Source organism: Protopterus annectens, chromosome 1.part1 (assembly GCF_019279795.1).
Source record: "Protopterus annectens isolate FY-2018-M chromosome 1.part1, PAN1.0, whole genome shotgun sequence".
In the NCBI taxonomy this organism is placed as follows: Eukaryota; Metazoa; Chordata; order Ceratodontiformes; family Protopteridae; genus Protopterus; species Protopterus annectens.
Window position 1 is genome coordinate 1067869972 of NC_056726.1, and position 26390 is coordinate 1067896361.

Sequence of the window (26390 nt, forward strand, 5' to 3'; positions counted from 1 at the left end):
ATTCAACTATGGGGAGGACATGCAGACTCCACACAGAAGGTGCTCCAGCCAAGAATTGAACTGGAGAGCCTCTTGTTGTGAGGCGACAATGGTAACCACTGCACCACACTGGCCTTGGCCCATAATTGAGTATAATGCTTCATTTGGCATGTACTGTAAAAAGCACCTGCAGCAATTGGAGAGACCTCAGAGATTTGTAACAAATGAGATCAAAGGACTCCAGCATGTGCCTTCCACAGATCGAGTAAACTCCTCTGTATCTTATAGACTTCTTAGGGGAGACTTATGCCTGGTTTACAGAACAATTTCAGTCTTAAACCTAACGAACTTGCTGCATATCCATAAATCAAACAGGATTAGAGCTAGTCTTTCCAGAAACTGGAATATGGCCTGTAACTGAAATAGGACATGCTGGAGGGACAGACTTATATCTCTGCAACTGCCACATCTTTGAAATAGGCTACCTATTGATGTGAAAGAGAGCATGTCTATGACACTGTTCCAGAGGAACCTGCATGAGTGGATGGGACACGATAAAGTCTTACTAGGGATACCATCCACAACCCTCCTTTACATCGGCAGCCATTACTAAATACAATCTTGGGTATTAACTAACATTTCTATGGCATTGCATTGTGATAAAATGGCTAGGCTTGAAATGACCTCTGGGTCAATAGCCTAGTCATCTCCTATGATCCTCAGTTTCTAAGTACTGTAATTTCCAGAACATCAGACCACAAACCCACTTCAGTTGCTGCCTTATCTTTTTCCAGATTCTGCTTGCTTATGACTCTTTAACCTCCTTCCAGAGGGAATGGACTTATTTGCCTTAATGTCCCAAAGCAGGATAGTATCCAGTTTAAGTGTATGACTTTGGAGGCCATTACATGAGATGGCACTTTTTTGCATTCCTTTTGTTGAGTCGAAAACATACACTAGTACAAATTACCAATATATCTCTGCTCTGTGCTGAGAAAACAAGTCTTTTAAATCCCATGGCATCATGCACTCTGCTTTTCAGTGTGTTTGTTTCATACTAAAAAAATAAAAATAAATATCCATTTGTTAACCAGTTCATGTTTGGAAAGGGTTCTTCAACCATCTAGTTATCAAGTGTAAGTAAATAATAAATGCATACTTAAATAATAGAGTATATTAGTGAAGAAAGACTGTGCGATCCCAATACTTTAAGGGAAACTGTAAGGCTTGGAAATTGCCATTGTAAATGTAAGGATGCAGGAGTCGTGACTAACTTTTCATTTAACAATGGACATATATCTTCCTATTCAAATTTATGATTATTTGACTTCAGCTGATTATTTAAATAGATGGTTGTATGACTCAGATTTGTTGTCATGCTTGTGCAAAATGAAAACTTAGGTATCTTGTGTGATTTTTTTGTTATTTTAATAAAGGGTTTCCTGAACTGTATTCTGACCTGATGTATGCCTCTTTGCTTCCCTGGGACAGAACAAATTGAAACAGAGATTCTATTACGTATTAGTCAAACAGTCAAAAGAGAGCTAGATTACAGAAAGGTATATTATGAAATTATATTCAGTAAAACCATAAACTTTTAATTTTATGGAAGTTTGAATAAAGGAATAGTGTCAGTTTTCATATTTGGAACAGTGCATCAGCATTATATTGCCTTGTGCAATGTTCAAGCAGTTTAACAACTGACATTTTATGAGGGAACGTACCAACAAAGCTAATCTTGATTTAAATGTTTGCCAGTGTAGCATAATCTGCTATGCTGTAACCTTATAATTTATACTCTTTGAAGCATCTGTCTCTACTACTGTATACTCTGCACAACTAAAAGCTGTTTTAATGCAAGAGCGAATACTGCAGTAAGCATTTGCCAAGCATACCTCTCAATTTATTTGCTCAAGAATTCTAGAAAAAATGGAACGGGGAAAAAAAGGCCTTGAGTATTGATAAATAAAAAACTGTAATGAATGGTATTATTTATTATTTAATCACATTTGATTACTGGGAATGTTCAACTGAATAGGTGTCCATTTTCAGTGGAGGCCTGGTGATAAAAGCTGTAAAGCATTACAAAAACATTTTAGGAGAAATAATTTTGCAATCTTCAAAAATAATACAAAATATCTACAGTTTAAATAGATATATCAAATTAGACATAATGTGAAAACATTGGTTAAGAATGGATTCAATTTATATGACAATGATTTATTATTTAGACACATAATTAGCTAGTTTATAGAGAAGTTAAAGGTTGTTGTTGTTGTGTCTTTTGGCTTTTCCCAGTTAGGGGTCGCCACAGCGGAACTCCAGTCCGCAAATGATTGGCAGTAGATTTTTGCGTGCCGAGTTGCCAGCTCTGACGCACAACCAAGTTAAAGGTAATATAGTATAATACAAACAGGAATTGCAATATAAAGTTAAAGAGATGAAAAAGAGGGTTAAGACATTTAGAAAGAGAGAGCCAAGCAAGAGAAATTAAAGTAAGGAAGTGAGTGAAGAGGGGAGAGTGTGTATGTGTAAGGTGTAACAGGTTTGACAGGCTTTACTCATCCATCCATCATTTTTCCTCTAAAGCATTTCAAAAGTCAGAAAGCGATACATCAAGAGCATTATATTCAGTTGCAGATAGACTCTTCTATTAGTTCCTGTATTAACTGCTTAAGCAAGAAACAGGTACATAAAGAAGCTTACCTGACAGCAACAAAAGGGAATCTGTATACATGGCTACACACCATGATGAAAATACCATGAACCCCATGTGCAATAGATACAGTCCCTGTGAAAATCACTAATGATGCACAAGTATAACTGCAAAATCCACTATTCTTATTAATGTGAATCACATCTACAAGGGATGTTTTATGAAGTGCATACCAAGTGCAGAGGTGGGAAACATAATGCCTAAATAAGGTCAACATCTGTTCATCCCCAGACCTAGAAATCACAGATGTCTGACAGTAACAGCTCACTGGTGACATTTATTGCTCATAGTAGCCACAGTGACTGTTATCTGTACATGTACCCACAACAGCCATTGGAGATGTGCATCACAGACAACACTGCTGGAGCAGACATTCATAAAACATGAGTTTGCAGTTCAGTACCTGGCTAGAGGACACTGCACTATACCCACAGAAAGGTATGGTGTGTATCTGTGTGATGCTATATAACATGACCATAAAGTCTTGACTATGACACTTCCCTGTGCTGCAATAAAGGAACAATGCAAACAACTGGGGATATTAAGTACATATGTCAGCAGTTACTACGAAAGACCAGGGACAGTGCCAGATGTGCATGTGAGATGTGCTGCACCATAATATAGTATCTGGTAATTAGTCAAGCTTATGAAATGGATGTACAAAATGTGAATGTGTGCTGTTTTAGAAGCACAAACACTTAGGAAACTGGGGAATGCAGAGGATAAGAAAAAAACTCTTGTTGTCATGTTCTAGTTGTATGATTTAAATGATGGCACACATACAAGTAGAAAACTCAAGCAACAGGCCATCAACTGACAATCCACCTCCATGCTACAATGGCCTCTACAAGTAGCTACTATGAGGATGCTAAGACCAGATGTCACATACCCAATGGAGATGTAACAACAGCATCCACACACATCTGCTGCAGTGCCGATGAATATACAGGTGGCACTCTGTCCCCTGAATATGCACTCATGGATCCTGGGAACACACCATCCACAGTAGATTTTCACTCTTATGAGATTGGATATTGAGTGCATATATGTTTCAAAGTGCCTGATTCCTTGCCTACAGGTAGACAAGCCATCCTCTGCTGTATGCTGAACACCAGTTGCTATGGTCTTGGTGTTACATTTCATTACATTGCATTATATTACATTAAATTACATGACATGATGCTATATCTCATTGGATTGCATTATATTACTCATAATACATTAATTTACATGCAGTATATCATATAATACTGCATTGTATTACATCACACTACATTACATTAAATCACATTACATTGAATGACATGACATTTCATTATAGTGACTCATCACATTACATCATAGAACATAATATCATATTAAATAGCATATTATATTACATCACATTGCTCTATATTATATAATAAAACATTGCATTACACTATTACATTTCATCACATTACATTAAATAACACTTCAATGCATTATAATACATTAAATTATATGACATTTCACTACATTATATTACACTGAATTACATGACATTTCATCAAAAAACATTAAATCATATTACATTACATTATTTACTTTATTTATTTATTTTATTTTATTAAATAAATACAAAAATAAAATGATATTACATTGAATTACATGACATTTCATCAAAAAACATTAAATCGTATTACATTACATTATATTACATTGAATCATATGACATTTCATTACATCACATCACATTAAACCACATTACATAACATTGAATTACATGGTATTTCATTACATTACATTGTTACATTGACTCACATGAAATTAAATTGTATTACATCACATTAAATCACATTACATTGAATTACATAACATTTCATTATATTACTTTGTATTAAAGTGAATTATTTCACATTTCATTACATCACATCAGATCACATTATCTCACATTATATTACATTTTACCACATGGCATTTCATTATATCACATCACATTAAATCACATTACATTAAACATGCTTGTTGACAGCAGGAGACATTAAGTCTATCTACCTTACTTGCTAAGTGCATTTAACATTCTACCTCCCTTTTATAACTGCCTTCCCCCACTCATTTGCTTCCTGTTTCATACCCTTTTAAATGCCTCTGTGAATTTCTTCACCTCTTCCCATACAGGGAAGCCTGCTTCATTGCTCCATAAATCTTTATATGAAAAACAACTTTCACAGATCCAGTGTGTATTCAGTCTTTTCAATCTGCTTTGTCCCATTGCCCCATTGCGCCCTACCCCTCTCTTTGGTTCTTAAGTTCATAGGTAATTAGTAGGCTATCAGTCTGGCAGACTATCATACGCCCTGGTCAACAGAGGTTAGGATCAAACTCTGTACCTTTTATCTGTGAAATAAAGGCCTTAAGCATTATGCTAACTCTCCTCCTCTTTCTCCTTTTTGATCAGGATGACCCCCCAATACAATTTTTTTCCTGGTTGAGAACTGCTTTAGTTAATATTTGGATCACTGTTGATACTGACTACAATAAATAATGGTGAAAGTGGAAAACATTCAATTCAGAAATTCTGCAGCTTCATTTGTTTTCCAAGATGGAGAGCAAGGCTGTCTTGGTGCCCTGTTATACTGTCTGATACCTTCTTTAGTGGTACACTAACTACAGCCAGCTTACTAAGGATAACATATGTAAAAGTTGGATAAGATACTTAATGTGGTAAAAGAAAAAAACTCACCATTCATATGCAGAATTTCAATGTTATAATGCAGCCATCCATGAGCATCCCCACTTACAGTATGACAACAGACATTTCTAATAACAAAACAGAGTACTGTGACATCTGCTTGGCCCATTAGCTGCAAAATAAGATTTAAAATATATATTTCAAAGCAACAGCCTGACAGAAAGACAAGTAAATGGTTAAATGGAACATTTAATACATGTGGGTAGGTTCAACTATCTTAGAATTACCTGCAGTTGTACAGTTCTATCTGTAGATTTAAAAGTATGACTCGTTGATTATTTTTTTTTGCATTTAAACACTTTCATGTTATTCATTGGAGAGCTGCAGCCAAAATATTGTCTAAATTTGTCAGCCTGCAGAATCAACTACAATATGGAAATCTACGGATTCCTTCAGAAGAGGACAGCATTCTCTGGATAATCGTATCAGATTTATTCAGCTAGTATTATTGTACTCCAACTGCAATAGCACAACCATGAATGAGAATGTCCTGGAAAAGACTGTTTTGTAAGAATCAGATCTTCTCAACTCTATCAGCAGTGTCCTGTGTTCATTTATGAGGAAGGAACTCATGCCAAAAGTGGCCAAGGTTTAGTTATAAGGTTGGAGCAGGGCATCTGGTCATGTAGTCAATAACTCAAATTCATTTCTTTTAACGGTGTGGGAATAAGACATTTACTGATGTCATTAACAAAAATTCATTTATCAGCCTAGAGGAAAGCTTGTATTCATGTCACCAATTGCCCAGTTACACTTTTTAGTACAGGCAAAGACATCTAACCATACTATCAGTGGCACAAGTTTGGTTACTAGCTGTGAGAAAGACATCATCACATGCCATCAGTCATTCAGCCTCATAAAATAGTGATGACAATGTGTCTATGTATGTGGTTGAGTAGAAGTGATTAAGGCTGTGAATGGAAAACTGTCCCTGCAGAAAGAAGATCCCTATCTTCTGGATGGCGTGGTCTTACTGCTCCACCTTGGCTTTGACCAGGTAAGGCACAGAAGAATAAAACATTGTTAGACACTAAGGGCCCACTCAAGGTATTATTTGGGCACACAGTGGCCAAAAGGAAGCCAAGTGGAAACAGGTCAATACAGTGAATTGTTGGCTACAAGGATCTAAAACAACAGATGACCAAATTAAGATTAATAAAAGCACTGCATATTGTCTTTTACTAGCTAATGTATCAATTCATAGTTTCTCTTAATAATATCCCATCACCTGGTTCAGGTTAAGTGGAGACTGGATGAAACAGTGAATAAAGTAAAAAAGCAAAATTGTGAACAAAAGTAATTGTAAACACAGTGAAACATTTAACAAATTAGTGCACAATGTGAAAGCAGATTACTTACCAGATTGTGCAGATGTAGTCATTAAATCTAAATATTAAAAAAATACACTTGTCAGTTTAGCTGGTAACTTAAGAAAGACAAGCATTTTACATGTTTTGAATAATTCTCGATGAAAAATGAATTTTTAAATCACTTGGAAATTATGATCCTGAAGTATTAATTATGTGATTATTAGTTTATAATTGAATTTCAACCACAGAATAACATTACAGTTCATAGAATAGTACTAGGCTAACTGCCCTTGTGAGCTATTTTATAGCCAATTATCCCTTGTGAGATTCAAACTCTGCATTTTGTGTTTGTAAGGTAAACACCTTAACCATTAGGCCACCCTCCTTGTAAGATCTATGACTAGTAAAATCATTGTTTGAGATTAACATAACCTGACTATAATTCATTACTCTACTATGAAGTTTCATCTAGATAAACACAACTGAGGGAGGTTTTGCATGGATGAAACACATAATAAAAAGCATTTTTCCAGGGAGACAAGCCACCCTGCACCCCATGCGTGGGACTTCACTCCCCCTTACTTACATATACTAAATTCCATGTAACACAGTCACATGTTAAAGAAACCCTCCTCCCCTCTGAAAAAAAAATGAATCACTGCTGATGCTGTTATAAGTTCATAGGTGTTTACTAGGCTAATGACAACAAGGGCCTTTTTAAGCCTAACCATGCATCCCAAATCTCTGACAAGTTATGATACCCTTGATAAGTGTAAACATGGGCCTGGGAGATGAATCATTTATAGGTTACCTGTTTGTATCAGAGACACGGGTGCCAAACCAAGGATGAATTTCCAGTTTCCCATCCAATTGTCCAAGATACACTTGAATTGGATTAGGGAGGAACTTTGCTTCACATGGATTAACAGCCTGTTCCATAAATGGGATGGTCTCTGGGATACATACCTATCTCTCCATTAGGTCCTATTTATGTCACAGGCAAGGTTTAAGTCTTTAGAACAGGTAATTCTGATACTGTTTGTTATAGAAGAAGTGCTGATACTGGTTCTCTGTGACATCTCATACTGACATGAGCAGTGGGTTTTGCAACTCCATCAGCTTTATACATGGCAGCTTGAAGTGAAGTTGCAATTCATGGCAAGCATTTTTAAGTAAACCTTTCATGAACATATAATTTTCTCATTCACTGTACCTTGACATCAGTGAAGTATCACACTAATTAGAGTTGCATAAATAACAAGTATAGCATGAGAGAACTAAAGCCAAATGTCTTCCGGACATCATTTCACAAAAGCTATAGATCATATAGTTTTTTTACAGGTTCATTGAAACATTAACTCCATTCATAGTAAATGTATACAGGTCATGTAATATATAACTGGTTAATTTATGTGTAGCCCTCAACCAACTAAAACCCTATTCAATTTTTGAAAAGAATAGCAGACATTAACATACATGTTTGTGTTTTTTAGGTTCATAGGTTCATAGGTTCATACTAGGCTATCTGCCCGAGGGCATTTACAAGCCTAGCCCATCGTTTTGTGGCTTACGCCACCCCTTTAGTATGGGGAACTATACCCATTATTTTGCTGTGCCTCTGTCGAGCAGTGACACTGAGGTAATCCCTGGGGTATATCTGCGATCTCCCATCCATTGGTCAAGATTTCTCTTGAACAAGGCCAGCGAGGTGCTCTGCCTCACATGTACCGGGATTTTGTTCCACAGCATAGGAGTCTTTGGGTGATGAATCTATCCCTCCAGCACGTCCTATTAATAGCCGTGTCAAGGTTTAAGTCTCCCGCCCTTGTGGCTCTGATGGATCTAGATTTTTTGAGGTGAAGCATATTCATCAAATCTGGGTTTGACATGGCCTTGTATGTTAGGCAAAGGTCACCTCTGAGCAAGCGGTAAGCGACTGAATAGAGCTGGAGTTCTTTCAGTCGGGCAGCATAGGACAGATTTTTGAGACCCTTTATCCTTTTGGTGAGGAACTTTTTCTCACTTTTCAGTCAGAAGAGAAAGAACTATGGGTCATGCTGATATGTATTTTATATTTCATATAATTTTAATTGATTTTTATAGTGATTGCAGAAGTGAAAACAAAAAAATAGATAAAAAGAGCAAATATCTTCCAGATTCAGTGGCACAGAGGTGCCATTTTAATATCTCACAGTCAGGTTCCATTTTACAAGGGTCTGCTTCAGATCAATGAAACTCCAGGTCATCAAAAACCACATTGTCAAGTCGAAAATAACTTAAACCCATTTCAGTGAAAGACCAGAGCAATGACGATCTTCCCAGGGTAAGTAATCACTCATCCAAAAAGTCACAAAACCTAAACTGCACCATCCCTAAGTCTATCAGGTGTGTGTGTGTGTGTGTGTGTGGGGGGGGGGGTTACACCTCCCACACCTCCAATGTTAGAGGTTGTTCGGCCAACACCCCCTAACTAAATACAACAACTCTGATATCATACAACAGTTGGGAAAATGGCAGTTCACCTTTTTGGCCAACAGGGTACTTACCATGTGAAGATCTTTGTTGCTCCATTCTTTCGTTGAAATGGGTTTTCATTCTTTGCATCTCAGCTATGTGGTCTTCGCTTTGCTGGGGTTTCAATGATCTGAAGGGGATCCTTTTACAGTATCAGTTTTGCTAGAGCTCTGTATATCTATAGTCTGCTGTTATCCACCTTGCTTTGTCTTCTTTTCTATTTTCACCATGCTATGACTTCTTCCGCTTCTGCTTATGCATCTGCCACTCACATCTTCCATCATTCCCTATGACATCTGGTCCTACATTCTACAAGATTTGTCACTGTTTGGCTTAACAGGTCTGCCCAGCATACCTTTTAATTGTTCATAATTTTGGAGACTTCATATCTTGCAGAACATTAAAGCTAATGAAAATCTTTTGTTGTCACAACTTTATGTTTGTCAAAACAGTATTTAAAATCTATCCACACTTTTGGGCTTTTGTCCTACCATTGTGTTTGGCTTTGCCCATAATTCTTGCAGTAAGAGGTTGAGAGGTATGCTGCTCAGGCTTTGATCTGTGAAGATTCGGTAATGCTATTCTGTTAACCTCCATTTAGACAAATATTTTTCAACTGTCCGTGTTAGCTTGAGCTTGTAGTGTTTTACATAGGTTAGTTATATTAATTTTCACTATAACTAATTTATCACCCACTTTGTCTTCCCTGTGGTATTATTTTTGCTTTGTTGACCAGGTTAGTGCCACTAGGCTAGTAGCCCCTTTTCAGGACAGACCTGAGGTGGTATTTATACTACAAGGGTAAATTTGGCCAGGTCATCAGAGAACTTACCCTATGATTGTTTGTTATCTGTATTTGTGGAAGTACTAGCCCTGAATATGTGTACACATCCCATTCCTAGTACAGTGGTGAGTGGAAGGATGGCTTGTGGTATGGGGAGAGTGTAGGAAGGAGTGGAGGGAAATCTATGTAGAGTAACAGACAATTTGGATTTGTTTCCAGAAGAATTCATTTGCTGAATCAGAGGAGATGGTGAAAGGAGAATGTGTTATTACAATCCTCCAGTCGGGAGGGTTGCAGGATGATATATTGCAGGAGATCTTAAGCCAAAGGGAACCAGAACATGGAAGAGATATTTCCTGGGCAGAGATAATGTCAAAAATGCAGGAGGAAGATTCATAGGTAAGACGTCACACAAAATAAAAAAAAAAAAACATATGCAGAGCCAGTCGGAAGCAACTATGAGCAGAAAGAAAAAAAAGGTGACAGTATGAAAAAGAAACTTGTGGTGAGAATACATAGAAAAAGAATAATGAATTGAATAGATATGAGGAATGGGACAATATAATATTACCTTTGGGTGAGAAAGTCCAAGACGTAACAGCTTTTATTTTGATAAAGAGACATTTTATTACATTATTTTTGAGACTGTTCAGGGAATGGAAAACATTTTTATGTGAGTATGAAAAGATACAAAATATAATCCTTGGGATAGTTTTAGTGCAAAAGGGTTTTTCTTCTCCTTTCAGCTCTTCCTGGTTAGGGGTCACCACAGTGGAACAGTGATCTGCAGAATGATTGGCAGTGAAGTTTTATGGTCTTGAGTTGCCAGCCTGGTGCCCAACCTTTTAGGAAAGGCACACACACATGCACACACTCACACCTAGGGCTAATTTAGAGTGCCCGATCCACCTACAGCATGTCTTTTGGATGTGAGAGGAAACTGGATCACCCAGAGAAAACCCACATGACTGCAGGGAGGACATGCAGACTCTGCACAGAAGGTACACCAGCCAAGAACTGAATTGGAGAACGTCTTGCTGTGAGGCAGCAACACACATTTGTAAAGAAGTGATGTACATTTCAAATGTTTATGACAACAGGGTTTTCTGGACTGGGGAATAGGATTACAGTTCTGTTTTCAAAATGGAAATGGAAAACATTGTGCAGAGCTGAGTATATATTTTTTTGGTTATAGTTTGTTAATTGTTGCTTAGATCTCTGTTGAAACTGTTGTCTCACTGTTCTGAGACACTGATCTGCAAATATACAGAGCTGAGTATATTTATTTGGTTTTAAAGTTTGTACTGTTAGTTGTTGCTTAGATCTCTGTTGAAACTGTTTTGTCCCACCCACCATCCCTATTTTTCTGGTTTGTATTTTAAATTTGGTGGCTTTTGCAGTTGCTCACCCCAGTGTAGTGTAGATTTGATCTGGGACACTCCCCCCAGTCCCATCTCTTTACCACATTCTACCTAATAAACTCTTTCTGCACTTGCTTTTAGTCCTTTTTAATTTAATTGCATTTTTTAAACTATGTTTGGTCTAATATTGCTACATACTCGTGTGCTAGCTTGCATTGCATGTGAATTGTTTTTACTACTGTTTTTGCTACTTTTCTGTAAAAAAAAAAAACAGATTTGCTGTATCCAGGACTGTCTGTAAGCTTCTGAGCCCCGCAAGCCTTTCTGTGCTGGAGGGAAGCCTTCTAGCTTATCAGAGGGAGTGGTAAGCACTAGGTAACCTGTCTGCCACATAAGGAGTGGTTTTGGCCCAGAAATTGTAGTTACTGGCCATTTGGGCAATCTTCCATCTCACTCAACTTTCTGATTTGAAAGCCTGCATTTGCACTTGTTTCTGTCCTGTAACTCGTCTAGTGCAGCTACAGATTCTTAGTTTTAGTACTTAAATTTGCTTATTCATGCTCAGCACTTGTTCAGAGCTTGTAAGCACTAAATAAGCTACTAATTACTATAGCACTCAATCTTCCTCATTACCTAGAGGAAAACAGTTTTTGTACTTACTTTTCTCACTTGCTTAGAGAAAAACAGCTCTTGTACTCACTTTCCTCACTTATCTATAGGAAAATAATTTTTTATTCAGGCATGTCCAAGGGTCAGCTCCCAGTGTTCTCTCCTGTCTATCTGATTAATCTGGGCATCTTGAGGCAATGTAGAAATTGCTTCATGTACAAAGACAACCTTCTCCTCCTACCACCCAACACTACAACCTGTGAGAGTTGCACTTATCTAGCCAGACTGGAGGTAAAGCTCTCTCCAACCAAGACTGAACTTGACAGTCATAAGGAGAAGGTAAACATTTGCACCACACCACACTCATCACATAGTCTCACTAAATCTACACCACCAAAATCCAAACATAGTAACACAAAAACATTCGGGAAGGCTATCAATAATAATCTGTCTAAGCAACAGAGACCTCCAAAGTAGAAACGCAAGCAACCTCCATCCCCCAACACAACCCAAATGACACATAGCCCACAGACTCAGTGTGCCACTCAACCACAGCCAATAAGGCAAAACAACATACCCAACACACTAGTTATAGGTGACTCAATAGTCAGGCACACTGATGTCCTACTCAACAGGCTAAACAAGGAGAAGGTTACTGTCAGCTGCCTGTCTCGTGCCAGGATCCGCCACATAACCCATGCACTCAGGTCACTCCACAGCAAGTACAAATATGACTCTGTCATTGTCCATGTTGGTGTGAATGACCTGAGATGTACCTTCCTGGACTACATGAAAAGAGACATGAAAGAGCTCTCTTATCTCGTAGCCCAGGCAGGTATGACCCTAGCCCTGAGTAGCATTCTGCTATCGCCCAGAATGATACTGCAGTACAAGGATGAAATGATTGACTTCAACAATTGGCTAAGCTTTTTGTGTCATTCTAAGGGGATCCAGTATCTGTCTGCTAAGAATGTTGGGTTTTATTATAGTCAGTGCTGCTACATGTACATAACCAATGGGCGATTAGGTGTTGTTTCAATGATGTCTTAAAGTGTTTGGGGTTGCTGGTAATCTCAATTGATGGAGGGAGAGCATTTCAGAGTTTGGCAATGGTGTACGCGTACCACATTTGACTGGCAGAAAGGTTAGGTTTTGTTACATTTAGGAGCATCTGATTGACAGATCACATAGGTCTATTTGGGTGATACATGGTAAACAGAGTAGAGTGGGCAGGACGACTAGAAGGCTTGCAGATCAGCTTATGAGCTGTGGTTAGTTGTAGGTATGTTAGATGTTGGAAAGTTCTAGCCAGCTTAGATGCTGGAGTGATACGCAGTGATGGGAGGAGTGGTTAATATTGGTTACAAATTCTGTGATTTTGTTGTAGCATGAGTCCAGTTCGGATTTAAGAGAGGATTGTATGTTAGTAAGAACAGGTGCATCATAGAGCAAGGATGGAAGTAGAAAGGAAGAGGCAAGGGATAGTCTTGCTGCACAGGTGAGGAAGTGTTTATGCCTCTAAAGGAGGCCTAATGTTTGATGGGCCTTCTTGATATTTGTGTTTATATGCTGTCAAATGTTAAGTTTTTGTCTGTAATGATGTCTAGACATTTGTTATAAGAGACTACTTCAATGCAAGTGTTGTTGAATGAGTTAATGACAAAATCATTTTTGGTTAGGGGTGTATTTTTGGGGGGGCAGTGAATAATGTGTTTGATTTTGTTAGCATTTAGGAGTAAATCATTATTAAACATCCAGATTTCGGTAGAGTTGAAGGCATTGTGGGTGAGTGTAAGTAGTTTCAAAGTGGATGTGGCCATGCAGATGATGGTAGAATCATCTGCATATTGTATGACAGTAGATTGGACTATACTGGGATGGAAGTCATTGACGAAAATGCTAAAAAGCAGTGGACCTAGTATGGCCCTTTGTGAGACTCCTGCATTGATGTTAAGGAAAGGAGAGAAGAATTGGTGCCATCTGGTTGGTTGTTGTCTGTCTGTAAGGTAGTTGCAAAACCAGTTTAGGGTAGGGGGAGATATGCCTAAACTGGAGAGTTTAGACAGGAGAAGTGGGTTGGAGATGGCATCAAAGTCCTTAGAAAGGTCAAGAAATAGTGAGGAGACAAAGTTTCCTGAGTCTCTAGCATGGTTGACTGTATCCAAGAAGGATATAAGAGCAGTGGTGGTGATATGACTAGGCCTAAATCCATGTTGGGTTGGGGAGAGGATGTTATAATGTAGAACGTAGTTAAGTAGTTTGCAATGGATACATTTTTCCAGAATTTTTGAGATGGGAGAGAGGATGGCAATTGGTCAGAGGTTAGATATATCATTATTGTCTCCACCTTTGTGGAGAGTGAGGATGCATGCCATTTTCCACATGGTGGGAATGAAGGACTCTTGAATGGAACTATTTAGAAGTATACTGACAGGATAGGCTATAGTATCTCCTGATATTTGGAGGAATTGTGGTGGTAGGCTGTCTGGAGTATTAGTTCAAGGTTTAAGTTTTAGCAGAATTTTTTTTTTATGGGGAGGTAGGTATGGGTGAGAGATGGAAGTTAGGTCTTAATGTTGCAGATGGATCTTGGGGTGGTGGGTTGATTTGTGGGAAGTTGGCAGTGAGGTTGGCTATGTTGTTTTAAAAGATGAAGTTAAAAAGCGAGGCTATTTTAGCTAGAGCACTGTCTGGATTAGGGAAGGGATTTTGGCATTTGGCAGTGTTTAATAAAGAGTTTATGGACCTCCAGAACTTTTTAGGATTTTGTATATGGTCATTTTGCAGGCTAATGTAATGGTCATGTTTGCTTTTGATGACAGGTCATTTTACTTGGTTATGCAGTTGTTTATATTGAGTGACGTCTGCAAGGTTTCTGCTTGTGTGCCATAATTTCCAGGCCTTGTCCCTAGCTTTCATAAGTTGTTTAGTGGATTTATTGACCAACTTGCCTGGCTGGCTTTCACTCTCCTACATCTGAGAAGAGCAAGATTGTATAGTACTTGGAGGAATGTTCAGTTAACTAATTCAACAGCATTATTTGGTGGTAGGACCTTAAGTGGGTGCCAGTTGATATTTTATACAGTATTACTAAAGGTATTTGGGTAGAAGTGGGATAGTTCTCTAGTATGCTTATAGAAGTGTGTGCTATGCACTGGGATTGATTTATGAATTATGTATGCAGGTAAGTGATCACTAAAGCTGTTAGGTAGAGTACCTGTGGAGAGGATTTTGATAGGGTTAGAGACAAAACCCAGTCCAATATTGAGCTGTTGTTTTTGTTTTTGTTGGGCATAGTTATGATAGAAATAAGTTATTTTATTTATTTTATCATTTGTTAACTGGGAAAGTCCGACTTGGAATTAAGCCAATTTTCAGGGAAGGCCTGGGGAGAAATGCTCCAGATGCATGTCTTTGTAATGTGGGAAGAAACCGGAGCACCTAGAGGAAACCCACATGAATGCAGGGAGGACATGCAGACTCTGCACAGAAGGCACTCCAGCCAAGAACCGCACTGCAAAACCTGTTGCTGTGAGGCAACAATGCTACCACTGCACCAAGTTGGGTACAGTTAAATAGGTTGACACTATTTGTTGGGTGATGGTGTATAATGTCTAACCAATTAATATTCACATCACCAAGTATTATTGCTTAATTCTCTATATTTTTGGCTAACCAGGCTAGGATTTCCTCAGGTATTGGGATATTGTTGCCAGGGGGATATATATGACTATAATGCAGGTGCTTTTGCTGTTATTCATAGTGTAATAGAGATATTAGGTGATGTATGAGGGCACTGTTGTATAAGAACAGTGTGGTAGGTTTAAGTTAGGAAATAGAGAAAAGGTACGTTTACAGACACATACATTAAATATGCAAGGGAAGCAGGGTCCTGAAGAAGGTTCAAGTGTCCAGAGAATGACAGCGGTAAAACGGCATAGAGGTCTTTTACTTGAGAGGAGCCTGAAACAAAGATGAGCTGAAGGAGGTTGAAAAGGTGCTTACCTAGTAAAATAAGGAAGAGAACATTGGTTAAATTAAGAAACGGTAGTTTGGCTATCTGATTCTGGATGAGATAAACCTGTAACCTACTGAGAATCAAGTTAAGTTAGGATGCAGTGGTGGGGTGGCAGAGAAGGAAGGACAAGAAATGAATAGGAAAGGTGGTAAGGAGGCCAGAAATGAGAGATGGAGAGAATTAGAAAGAAAATAACTTATTTTAATATAAGGATAAGAGTTATTGTATAACTTAGAGAGTAATGCAAGTAGCTCAGGTAAGGAATTATACACTTTTAAGTGTTTTAACCAGGGATGACCAACTAACTGAGTAAAAAGCCTTATCTAAAATCGAGACTAATGAATGGGGACCCTGGGAATCTAAGCTAGCTTATAGAGAGGCCTGTTGGCAAATCTTCTTGGTAGCCAACAGACCTCCTTGTTTAAATGACAGCATTTCCCTTATACTCCTTTTAAAACTCAGATCAGCAAAATTGTAAAAAATGTTTCATTCATTATTATATACAATTAATATACATTCATTTATGTGTGTTGATGTATTTTCTTTTTATAAATTCATGCATAATGTTAAAGATTTCTTATTTCATGTATCTTAATAGGAATTTTAATGATTTTTTAATATTTTAATCTTCTGAAATTCATTAATTTGTAGCTAATTGCCTTATTGAATAACAGGAAGGCTTTTTGATTGAAGTGTATATAAATTGGATGATCACATGTTACATTGTATCTGATGAAGTCTGATGTTATTGGACAAAAATGTTGTTTTTTTTACATATGAGTTTTCTGCATTAATATATTATTAAAGACAACTTTTATTCAAACTCAAACTGTCTTTACAATTACGACTGGTTTGAATTCCTTCTATAGTCTGTTGTTTGGTTACACTAATGATAGAAAGTTATTTTTTTAATTTTTGTTTGCATATTCTATTAATGTATGTAATGTTCTTATGTTATCTTGTACTCGTCTATTTAAAATAAACTCAGTTTGATCACTGTTAATTATGTTAGCTAAAATGGACATGAACATCTTACAGTCTACATTTAAAAGTAAAATGGGTCTGTATGATGAACACTTTGTAGAATCTGTATCTTGTTTTAAATAGGTGAAATAAGGGACTATTTGCATGATGGGCCCATCAGCCTAACTAGCCTGATCTGCAAGGCCATGGAACACATTATCATGGGCATTATAAACAAGGACACTGGCAACCACCAAATGTGACCACACACAGTTTGGTTTTGTCAAAGGGACATCATGCCTGTTAAACATGGTAGACTATTTTGAAACAGTCATCAAAGCCATGGACAAGGGGAAGACAGTGCATGTCACCTACCTTGACCTAGCCAAAGCCTTTTACACTATTCCCCACTCGAGCATAATAGATAAACTCTCCCAGCTAGGCATCAAGCCATATGTTACCAGATGGGTAGCTAACTGGCTCACTGATAGAACCCACTCAGTCAAAGAAGGGGAAGCTAGTTCTAGTAGTAGACCCGTAACAAGTGGTGTACCACAAGGATTGGTCTTGGGGCCTCTACTGTGGGATATACTTTTCTGAAGTGCAAGCCAAAACCAGTGGTTTGCTGCTGACCAAGTTTGCAGATGACTGCAAGCTGGGTTCTGTCTTAACTTTCAGTTGTGATGTGAACATCTTCCAAAAGGGCCTTACTATAACTAATGACTGGTGCTAGAAGCATGGCTTCAAACTGAATTCCAAGAAATGCATCATTATCCCCTTTGGGGAAAATGTCATCCCCACTAATTATCACATTAATAACAATGTAATAAGCATACAATCAGTCATGAGGGACTCGGGCACCTAGGTTGACAGCAACCTGACTTTTGACCACCACATTGTCTCCATTGTATGGAAGGCTTTCTACATGGCCCACCTCATAAATAAGGGTATTTCATCCAGGAACAAGAAGATAATAATATCCCTGTACTCCTCCCTTATCAGACCCATTATGGAGTATAATGCCTCATTCGGCATATACCTTGTCAAGCACATGCAACAGTTGGGGAGACCACAGAGGTACCTGACCAAAAAAATCCAGGTTCTCAAACAGGTAGAAAACCAGTATGTCCAGATGCAGCTCTCTGTGTCAAATACAATCAAGCACAATTTCCCTTAAGAGCACATGGGGAAGTCAATCGGTCTGGGGCTGTTTTTTCACTCTTTCTCCACACACACACACACACACACACACACACACACACACACACACACACACACACACACACACACACACACACACACACACACAAACACACATGGCAATACTAAATATCCAGTATAAAGATAAAAAACCAGGAACTGGAGTGAAGCAGAGCTACCAAAAAGTCCAAAACAGGTCACCAACAGAAAAAAAAACTCAAGTTTTAAAATCAAGCTTTAATAGAACAGCACTGCAGTAGGTCCGTTGATAAGGGCTTTCACTCAATACAAATGAGCTTCTTCAGATCACACAGACCTGTGTCCATAGAAGCTATATATATATATATATATACACATCAATCATGAATGTTAGCCTATCGTACAGTTTATCTACTTACATATTAATGAGTTATTATTATACATATTTCTTTGATTAAAAATATATATCTCTGATCAAAAAAAAAAAAAAATATATATATATATCAAGCCTCTGTGCTTATCATCATCAGATACTTAAAACCATACAGGATATAAATATAATACTAAAACGAGATGTATTCAATCATAACAATAGTAATTCATCTCTGAACTTATTAAAAAGTACATATAAATAAAAAAAAAAATATATATATATATATATATATATATATATATATATACAAAAATATATACATCCTATACTCTGTAACATATATACTGAAATGCATATATGTATATATATCTGTATATACATGCACAAAGATGCTTAAAGAATACATAATGAATACATAAAAAATATAAAATATATATAAAATATATATATATATGATAATTACTATAAATGTATATATATACTCATTTCTTAGTATCAAACTTAAAAACTCTGAAACCATATAGAATATACATATGTGAAAAGATATAAAGAGTATATATAAATATCAATATAAATATATAGCTACTATACTTATATATATCCAATATTTAAAATTTCACGTTCCTACGTTTATTGAGTATGGGCTTTATAGAGGCTCTCTCATTTAATCCAGAGCCTCTATTAGCCCTCAACCTAATTATCCACTTGCTCTCCTGACTTTCTGTGTAATTCCTGATATTGCCCCCACGTATGTTCTGTCTAATGTTCTCTAACACACTGAATAAAAAATTATTATGTTCAGTTCCTCTCTGTACTACATGTTTGGCCAAAGCATTATGCATTGATGCTTTCCTCATGTGATAGACATGTTCACGTATTCTATCTTTGAATGGGCGGTTCATTTTGCCAACGTAAAATGCATTACAGGCTTGACATACCGCTAAATATACAATATTCACAGTATCACAAGTGGCATCGACCTTAGTGTCGAAGGTGGTGTATAGATCAGGATGAATAAATTCTGTATTAGTATCAATATATTTACAAAAATTACAATGTCCACAAGGTCTAGTATACTTAGGAGTGAGATCATCTTCTTTCTTCTTCGAATAGCAGAGCATTCTCCTAAGATTTAACTTATTCCTGTATAGGAATTGGGGTTTACTACCCACTATGTTACCTATTGTTTCATCAGTGCAGAGTATCGGCCAATGTTTTGCAATTATGTTCCTTATTGCCTGGCTATCGGTACTGTAGGGTAGTGAGATCTTAACTCCTGGTAGCCTATCACAAATGGTCTTAACGTTATTGACCTTAGGTCCAAAATATGGGGCAGCTCTATCAGATCTGAGTAGGTCAATATCCACAAGATTTGATTCAATTTCTTTCATATCATAACCTCGTTTTACTAACCTTTCTTTTAAATTTGCTAACTCGGTTGTAAAACCTATTTCAGTGGCATTTAATCTAGATGCCCGCATTCCTTGTCCTCTTATAATGTTTTTAAAAATGTGTTGTGGATGCATGCTCTCACATTTCAACAATGTATTATGATGGCATGATTTGCGGTAGACCCCTGTATTAATCAAACCAAAATCCAACCTTTCAATGTACAGATCCAAAAACTCTATCCTAGATCTAGAATAGTTCATGGTGAACTTCAAATAGTCAGTCAATTGATTCATTGTAATGTGAAACTGAGATAGTCCAGTCATGTCTCCTCTCCACAAAACAAAGACGTCATCTACAAAACGTCGATAGAGTGCAACTTGTTGTTCAAACCCATCTATTTTAAATAATGTCTCATGCTCCCATTGCGCCAAAAACATATTGGCATAGCTATTGGCGCATGGGGTCCCCATGGCCACACCATCTAGTTGTTGGTAAAACTTGTTCTCAAAAACGAACAAATTATTCTCCAGGATCAATTCCAGGAAACATGCCACCAAATCTATTTGCACTTGTGAATAATCACTGTGTATAGAGAGATAATCAGTTATATATCTAATTCCTAACTCATTAGGTAGGACCGTGAATAAAGACTGAATATCGAAGATTACAAATATAAGATCATCTAGTCCATCTAAACCTTGTAAACAATCATAAAGATCTATTAAGAACTGTTTAGAGTCCCTGAGTACTATGTGATTATTATTAAGTACAGGTCGTAAATATTTCTCTACATAAACCGACATGTGTTCGGTAACCCAACCTTGTCCAGCTACAACAGGTCTCATCGGAGGATTTCTAACTTCTTTGTGTATTTTCGGGAAACCTTATATTACTGGAACAAGGGGTGTGCTGTTTATTAAATAATCATACAATTCCTGATCTAAAATTCCACATTTGAACATGTCTAGGAGGGTTCCATTCACATAAACTATAGTAGTTTCAACTAAATGTTCGTTAATTCATTTATAGAAATGGTCATTTAACAATGTATTCATAGAGCAAAGATAGTGTTCTCTATCCATAATGACTATCTGTCCACCTTTGTGAGCTGGCCTTATAACAATGGAATTCATAGTCTGTAATTTATGTAGACTATTCCGTTCCATCCATGTTAAATTGAATTTCCTCCTATGAGTAGTTTTAAGAAAATATTCATAAAGATCATCTTCTGTAAGTTTTAAATAAGCCTCAACAAGTGGATGGTGGGATGGTGTAAAACTACTCAATTTCTTGAACTTTGTGGGTGCATCAGGTCTATTATTTCCAGTAGTAGCTACCACATTGTCTTTAAATAATAATTTCAACATCACATTTCGACAAAAAAGTCTCATATCTATAACTGTATCAGTGAAATTACTATTACTGGTAGGTATGAAATTGAGACCCTTATTCAATAAATTCTCATCTTGTGTGGTTAATACATAACTAGAAATATTACAGACTAAATTACAGGTGTAATCATTAGATGTCATATTATTAATAATACCTAGCTCTGCTTGTTCTTCCACATTTTCTTGATGGTTTGATGTGGTGCAGATTCCTCAGAAAACTTCAGTTTCTGTCTCCCTCTGCTTACTGACCGTCCCCTCTGCAACCCTCTCTCTTTGCATACGGGCAGGGGAAAAGGGATGTCATTCCCTATGGCCAATGCGGTATCATGTAACTGATAGTTAACTTTGGGCCTTACACTTCTCTCTTCAACTCGAACAGGTGTATTGCGTGCTTTATTGACAACTTGTACTACTGGGTAAAGATTAACCTTACCCAGGTCTCCATTAGTTAAAGCGTTGTCAATAACTACATCACTAGTGTCATCTACACACTCAGCATGCATGATAGAGATCACATCATCTGTATCCTTAGAGTTTGTACAAATGCCATTAGAGGCATTTTCATTCAAATTATCTGACATTATACCATTCACATCTGGAATCTTAACCTGCTCAGTATTCACTATACACTCAGTTGAGCTATTATATATCATATCATTATTTTTGTTCTTAACATCATGGTTGACAGCCTTTCTCATCATACCACGTGAAACATTCATGCCATTGTGATTATCAGTATCATTATTAGCATTATTTACATTAATGTCCGTTTGTCCATACCTTGGCCAAACAAATACATGGCCCAATTGAAAATCTTTAAAATCTCTTGTTATTTTATTTCTTTTTTGTTGAAGCAGTTTCCGCTCAAACGCAGAAACCCCATCTAGTAAGCTTTCAAACAAGGGTTGTACCAGTTTGTTAGGAAACATACTGAATATGTCTTTCTGTTGCTTTCTTATTTTCTCAGTCAAATTTGATTCCTCAGGAACAAAAACATCTATCAAAAGTTCCATATATTTTCTGCTTACCTCCAAGTTCAAGCATTGCCATTTGGATAGAAGCTCAGGGTAATATTCACCCTGGTTCGGCATATTATAGGTTCATAGGTTCATAGGTTCATACTAGGCTATCTGCCCGAGGGCATTTACAAGCCTAGCCCATCGTTTTGTGGCTTACGCCACCCCTTTAGTATGGGGAACTATACCCATTATTTTGCTGTGCCTCTGTCGAGCAGTGACACTGAGGTAATCCCTGGGGTATATCTGCGATCTCCCATCCATTGGTCAAGATTTCTCTTGAACAAGGCCAGCGAGGTGCTCTGCCTCACATGTACCGGGATTTTGTTCCACAGCATAGGGAGTCTTTGGGTGATGAATCTATCCTCCAGCACGTCCTATTAATACCCGTGTCAAGGTTTAAGTCTCCGCCCTTGTGGCTCTGATGGATCTAGATTTTTGAGGTGAAGCATATTCATCAAATCTGGGTTTGACATGGCCTTGTATGTTAGGCAAAGGTCACCTCTGAGCAAGCGGTAAGCGACTGAATAGAGCTGGAGTTCTTTCAGTCGGGCAGCATAGGACAGATTTTTGAGACCCTTTATCCTTTTGGTGAGGAACTTTGTGGCCTCTCCAGCTGCTGCAAGTGTCGGGTCAGATACATTCCGAATGGGGCATTGTACTCAATCATTGGTCTGATGAGTGATGAGTAAAGGGAGACTATGACCTCCCTTGATCTAGATGAGAATCCCTTCATGATAAGGTGGGCAATGTAGAAGGTCTTCCTAACTACTTTAGCTACATGGGTGTCGAATGACAGACTACTATCAACCTGGGTCCCCAGGTCCCTGATAACTTCTTCTGTGCTCAGTGGATTTCCACCTATTTGGTAGCTAGGGGTAACCTTGTTTTTCCCGAAGGGTATGACTATGCATTTTTTGGCATTTAACTTTAGGCCGTGGCTCTGGCACCAGTTATCCGTTTCTGTGAGACCCTTCTGAAGGATATCTGTGTCAGATGTGTTTTCTACTATGGCGCCCAGTTTGCAGTCATCTGCAAACTTTGTCAGCCATAACCCTCCTGTGTTTGCTTGTACTTCGGAAAAGTAGATGCCAAACAAGAGTGGGCCCAGGACTGAGCCCTGTGGGACACCACTTGTGACAGGCTTTGAGTCTGACATGGCGCCAAAGATACGTAACCCTCTGGGTACAATCCGTTTATCTAAGCAGTAACAAAAATGAAGCCGTTGTGTTTGCAGACATTTTAAACGAAGGAAATCTTTCTCGAGGGCATCCAGTAACTGTTGTAACCTCTCTAAGTCGAGCGTCACGTTGTCGTCGTCATCAGCGTGCTCCAGCCTCTCTAGCTGCCAAGAATTAACTTTTGAACACGCTAGTTGCTGTTCAAACCTTCTTTGTAGAAGAGCGACTGAGCCCAGGTCTACACCTCTGGGCTCATAGTCAAGCTCTATATCTACTTCATTTGTTGTCCTCTGCATCTTCGATTATATAATTATTTACGTATATTCACATTTGTTTATGTTATACTCTACCACCAGTAGTGACGAAAAAAGAATGCTAGTAATAAAACAAAAATTTAAAACAAAAATTTAGTCCTCGCTAACTACTGGTGTAAACGCTCCAAATGCTCCAAATAAATGTACCAGTATAAAGATAAAAAACCAGGAACTGGAGTGAAGCAGAGCTACCAAAAAGTCCAAAACAGGTCACCAACAGAAAAAAACTCAAGCTTTAAAATCAAGCTTTAATAGAACAGCACTGCAGTAGGTCCGTTGAAAAGGGCTTTCACTCAATACAAATGAGCTTCTTCAGATCACACAGACCTGTGTCCATAGAAGCTATATATATATATATATATATATATATATATATATATATATATATATATATATACATATATATATATATATATATATATATATATATATATATATATATACACACATCAATCATGAACGTTAGCCTATCGTACAGTTTATCTACTTACATATTAATGAGTTATTATTATACATATTTCTTTGATTAAAAATATATATCTCTGATCAAAAAAAAAAAAAAAAATATATATATATATATATATATATATATATATATATATATATATATATATCAAGCCTCTGTGCTTATCATCATCAGATACTTAAAACCATATACAGGATATAAATATAATACTAAAACGAGATGTATTCAATCATAACAATAGTAATTCATCTCTGAACTTATTAAAAAGTACATATAAATAAAAAAATATATTTTATATATATATATATATATATATATATATATATATATATATATACAAAAATATATACATCCTATACTCTGTAACATATATACTGAAATGCATATATGTGTATATATATATATATATATATATATATATATATATATATATATATATATATATATATATATATATATATATATATATATATATATATATATATATATATATACATGCACAAAGATGCTTAAAGAATACATAATGAATACATAAAAATATAAAATATACATAAAATATATATATATATATATGATAATTACTATAAATGTATATATATATACTCATTTCTTAGGAATCAAACTTAAAAACTCTGAAACCATATAGAATATACATATGTAAAAAGATATAAAGAGTATATATAAATATCAATATAAATATATAGCTACTATACTTATATATATCCAATATTTAAAATTTCACGTTCCTACGTTTATTGAGTATGGGCTTTATAGAGGCTCTCTCATTTAATCCAGAGCCTCTATCAGCCCTCAACCTAATTATCCACTTGCTCTCCTGACTTTCTGTGTAATTCCTGATATTGCCCCCACGTATGTTCTGTCTAATGTTCTCTAACACCCTGAATAAAAAATTATTATGTTCAGTTCCTCTCTGTACTACATGTTTGGCCAAAGCATTATGCATTGATGCTTTCCTCATGTGATAGACATGTTCACGTATTCTATCTTTGAATGGGCGGTTCGTTTTGCCAACGTAAAATGCATTACAGGCTTGACATACCGCTAAATATACAATATTCACAGTGTCACAAGTGGCATCGACCTTAGTGTCGAAGGTGGTGTATAGATCAGGATGAATAAATTCTGTATTAGTATCAATATATTTACAAAAATTACAATGTCCACAAGGTCTAGTATACTTAGGAGTGAGATCATCTTCTTTCTTCTTTGAATATATCCATTCAAATATCCATTCAAAGTGACATCAAAGTTCAGAATCACAGGAAATATTTAAAATAACATTGTAGGGCAGACAGACAAATGAAGAAAACAATTTCTAAACTAAGCTTCACTATATTCCTGACTGAATCTAAGTGAATTATTATTCCCTACTTACTTAGAGCAAAGCAGATGATGTGGTGAATAGTCCTTCTTGTTGTCAGGCCCAAGACAGAATACTGAATGCTCAGTCTCATTAAGATACTTCTTAAAATAATATCTAAAATATTACCTCTGGGATAACTTGCAGAATGACATCACCTCTAGTCATCTGACTTTTAGTTCCCATGCAAACCTCCATTACTGGAGGCTGGCAGAATTTAGCACCTACCTGTAAAAATGCTCACACAAGGGCTTTTGTTCAGATCTGTAGTAGGTCCTGGAAGCCATAAAACAATTGCATATCTCCACACTTCCAAAGTAGTAATCAGTTTGACCCAAATGCAATACAGAAAGTTTCCTAGTACAGACTTTGTGTCTCTGGCTCTATTGAAACCTGTGAGATAGCATCTTTATGGCCTAGCCCATAAAGTGATTTAATTTCAGATATATTTTAAAGTTTTCTGGACTGTGCTTAACCTCCTGTCTCCCAGTTTCCTCTGTTAAAACATATACATTTAAACAGTTACAATAGTGGATGTTCGGTTCTGTTTTCTCCAGTAGGGCACACTGTGGATACATTTCAAAAGCAAGCACTTTACAAATACCTTTTTAACAAAAGCATCTGTACAAATGAGTTTTATATATACATGATATACAGTTCTAATACATTTGCAGCACAAACATAGTGTATAAATCAGTTTGATATTCATAAATGTCATATAACTATTTAC

General features: G+C 36.8%; 1 protein-coding gene across 1 annotated transcript in view; it reads right to left on the reverse strand.

Moving 5' to 3' along the window:
- Positions 1-26390, reverse strand: part of LOC122815385 — a 561151-nt gene that overhangs the window by 91550 nt on the left and 443211 nt on the right. Inside the window, exon 3 of the mRNA XM_044087855.1 lies at positions 6768-6794. Within this exon, the coding sequence (XP_043943790.1) occupies positions 6768-6794 (27 nt within the window). The remainder of the gene's footprint in view (positions 1-6767; positions 6795-26390) is intronic.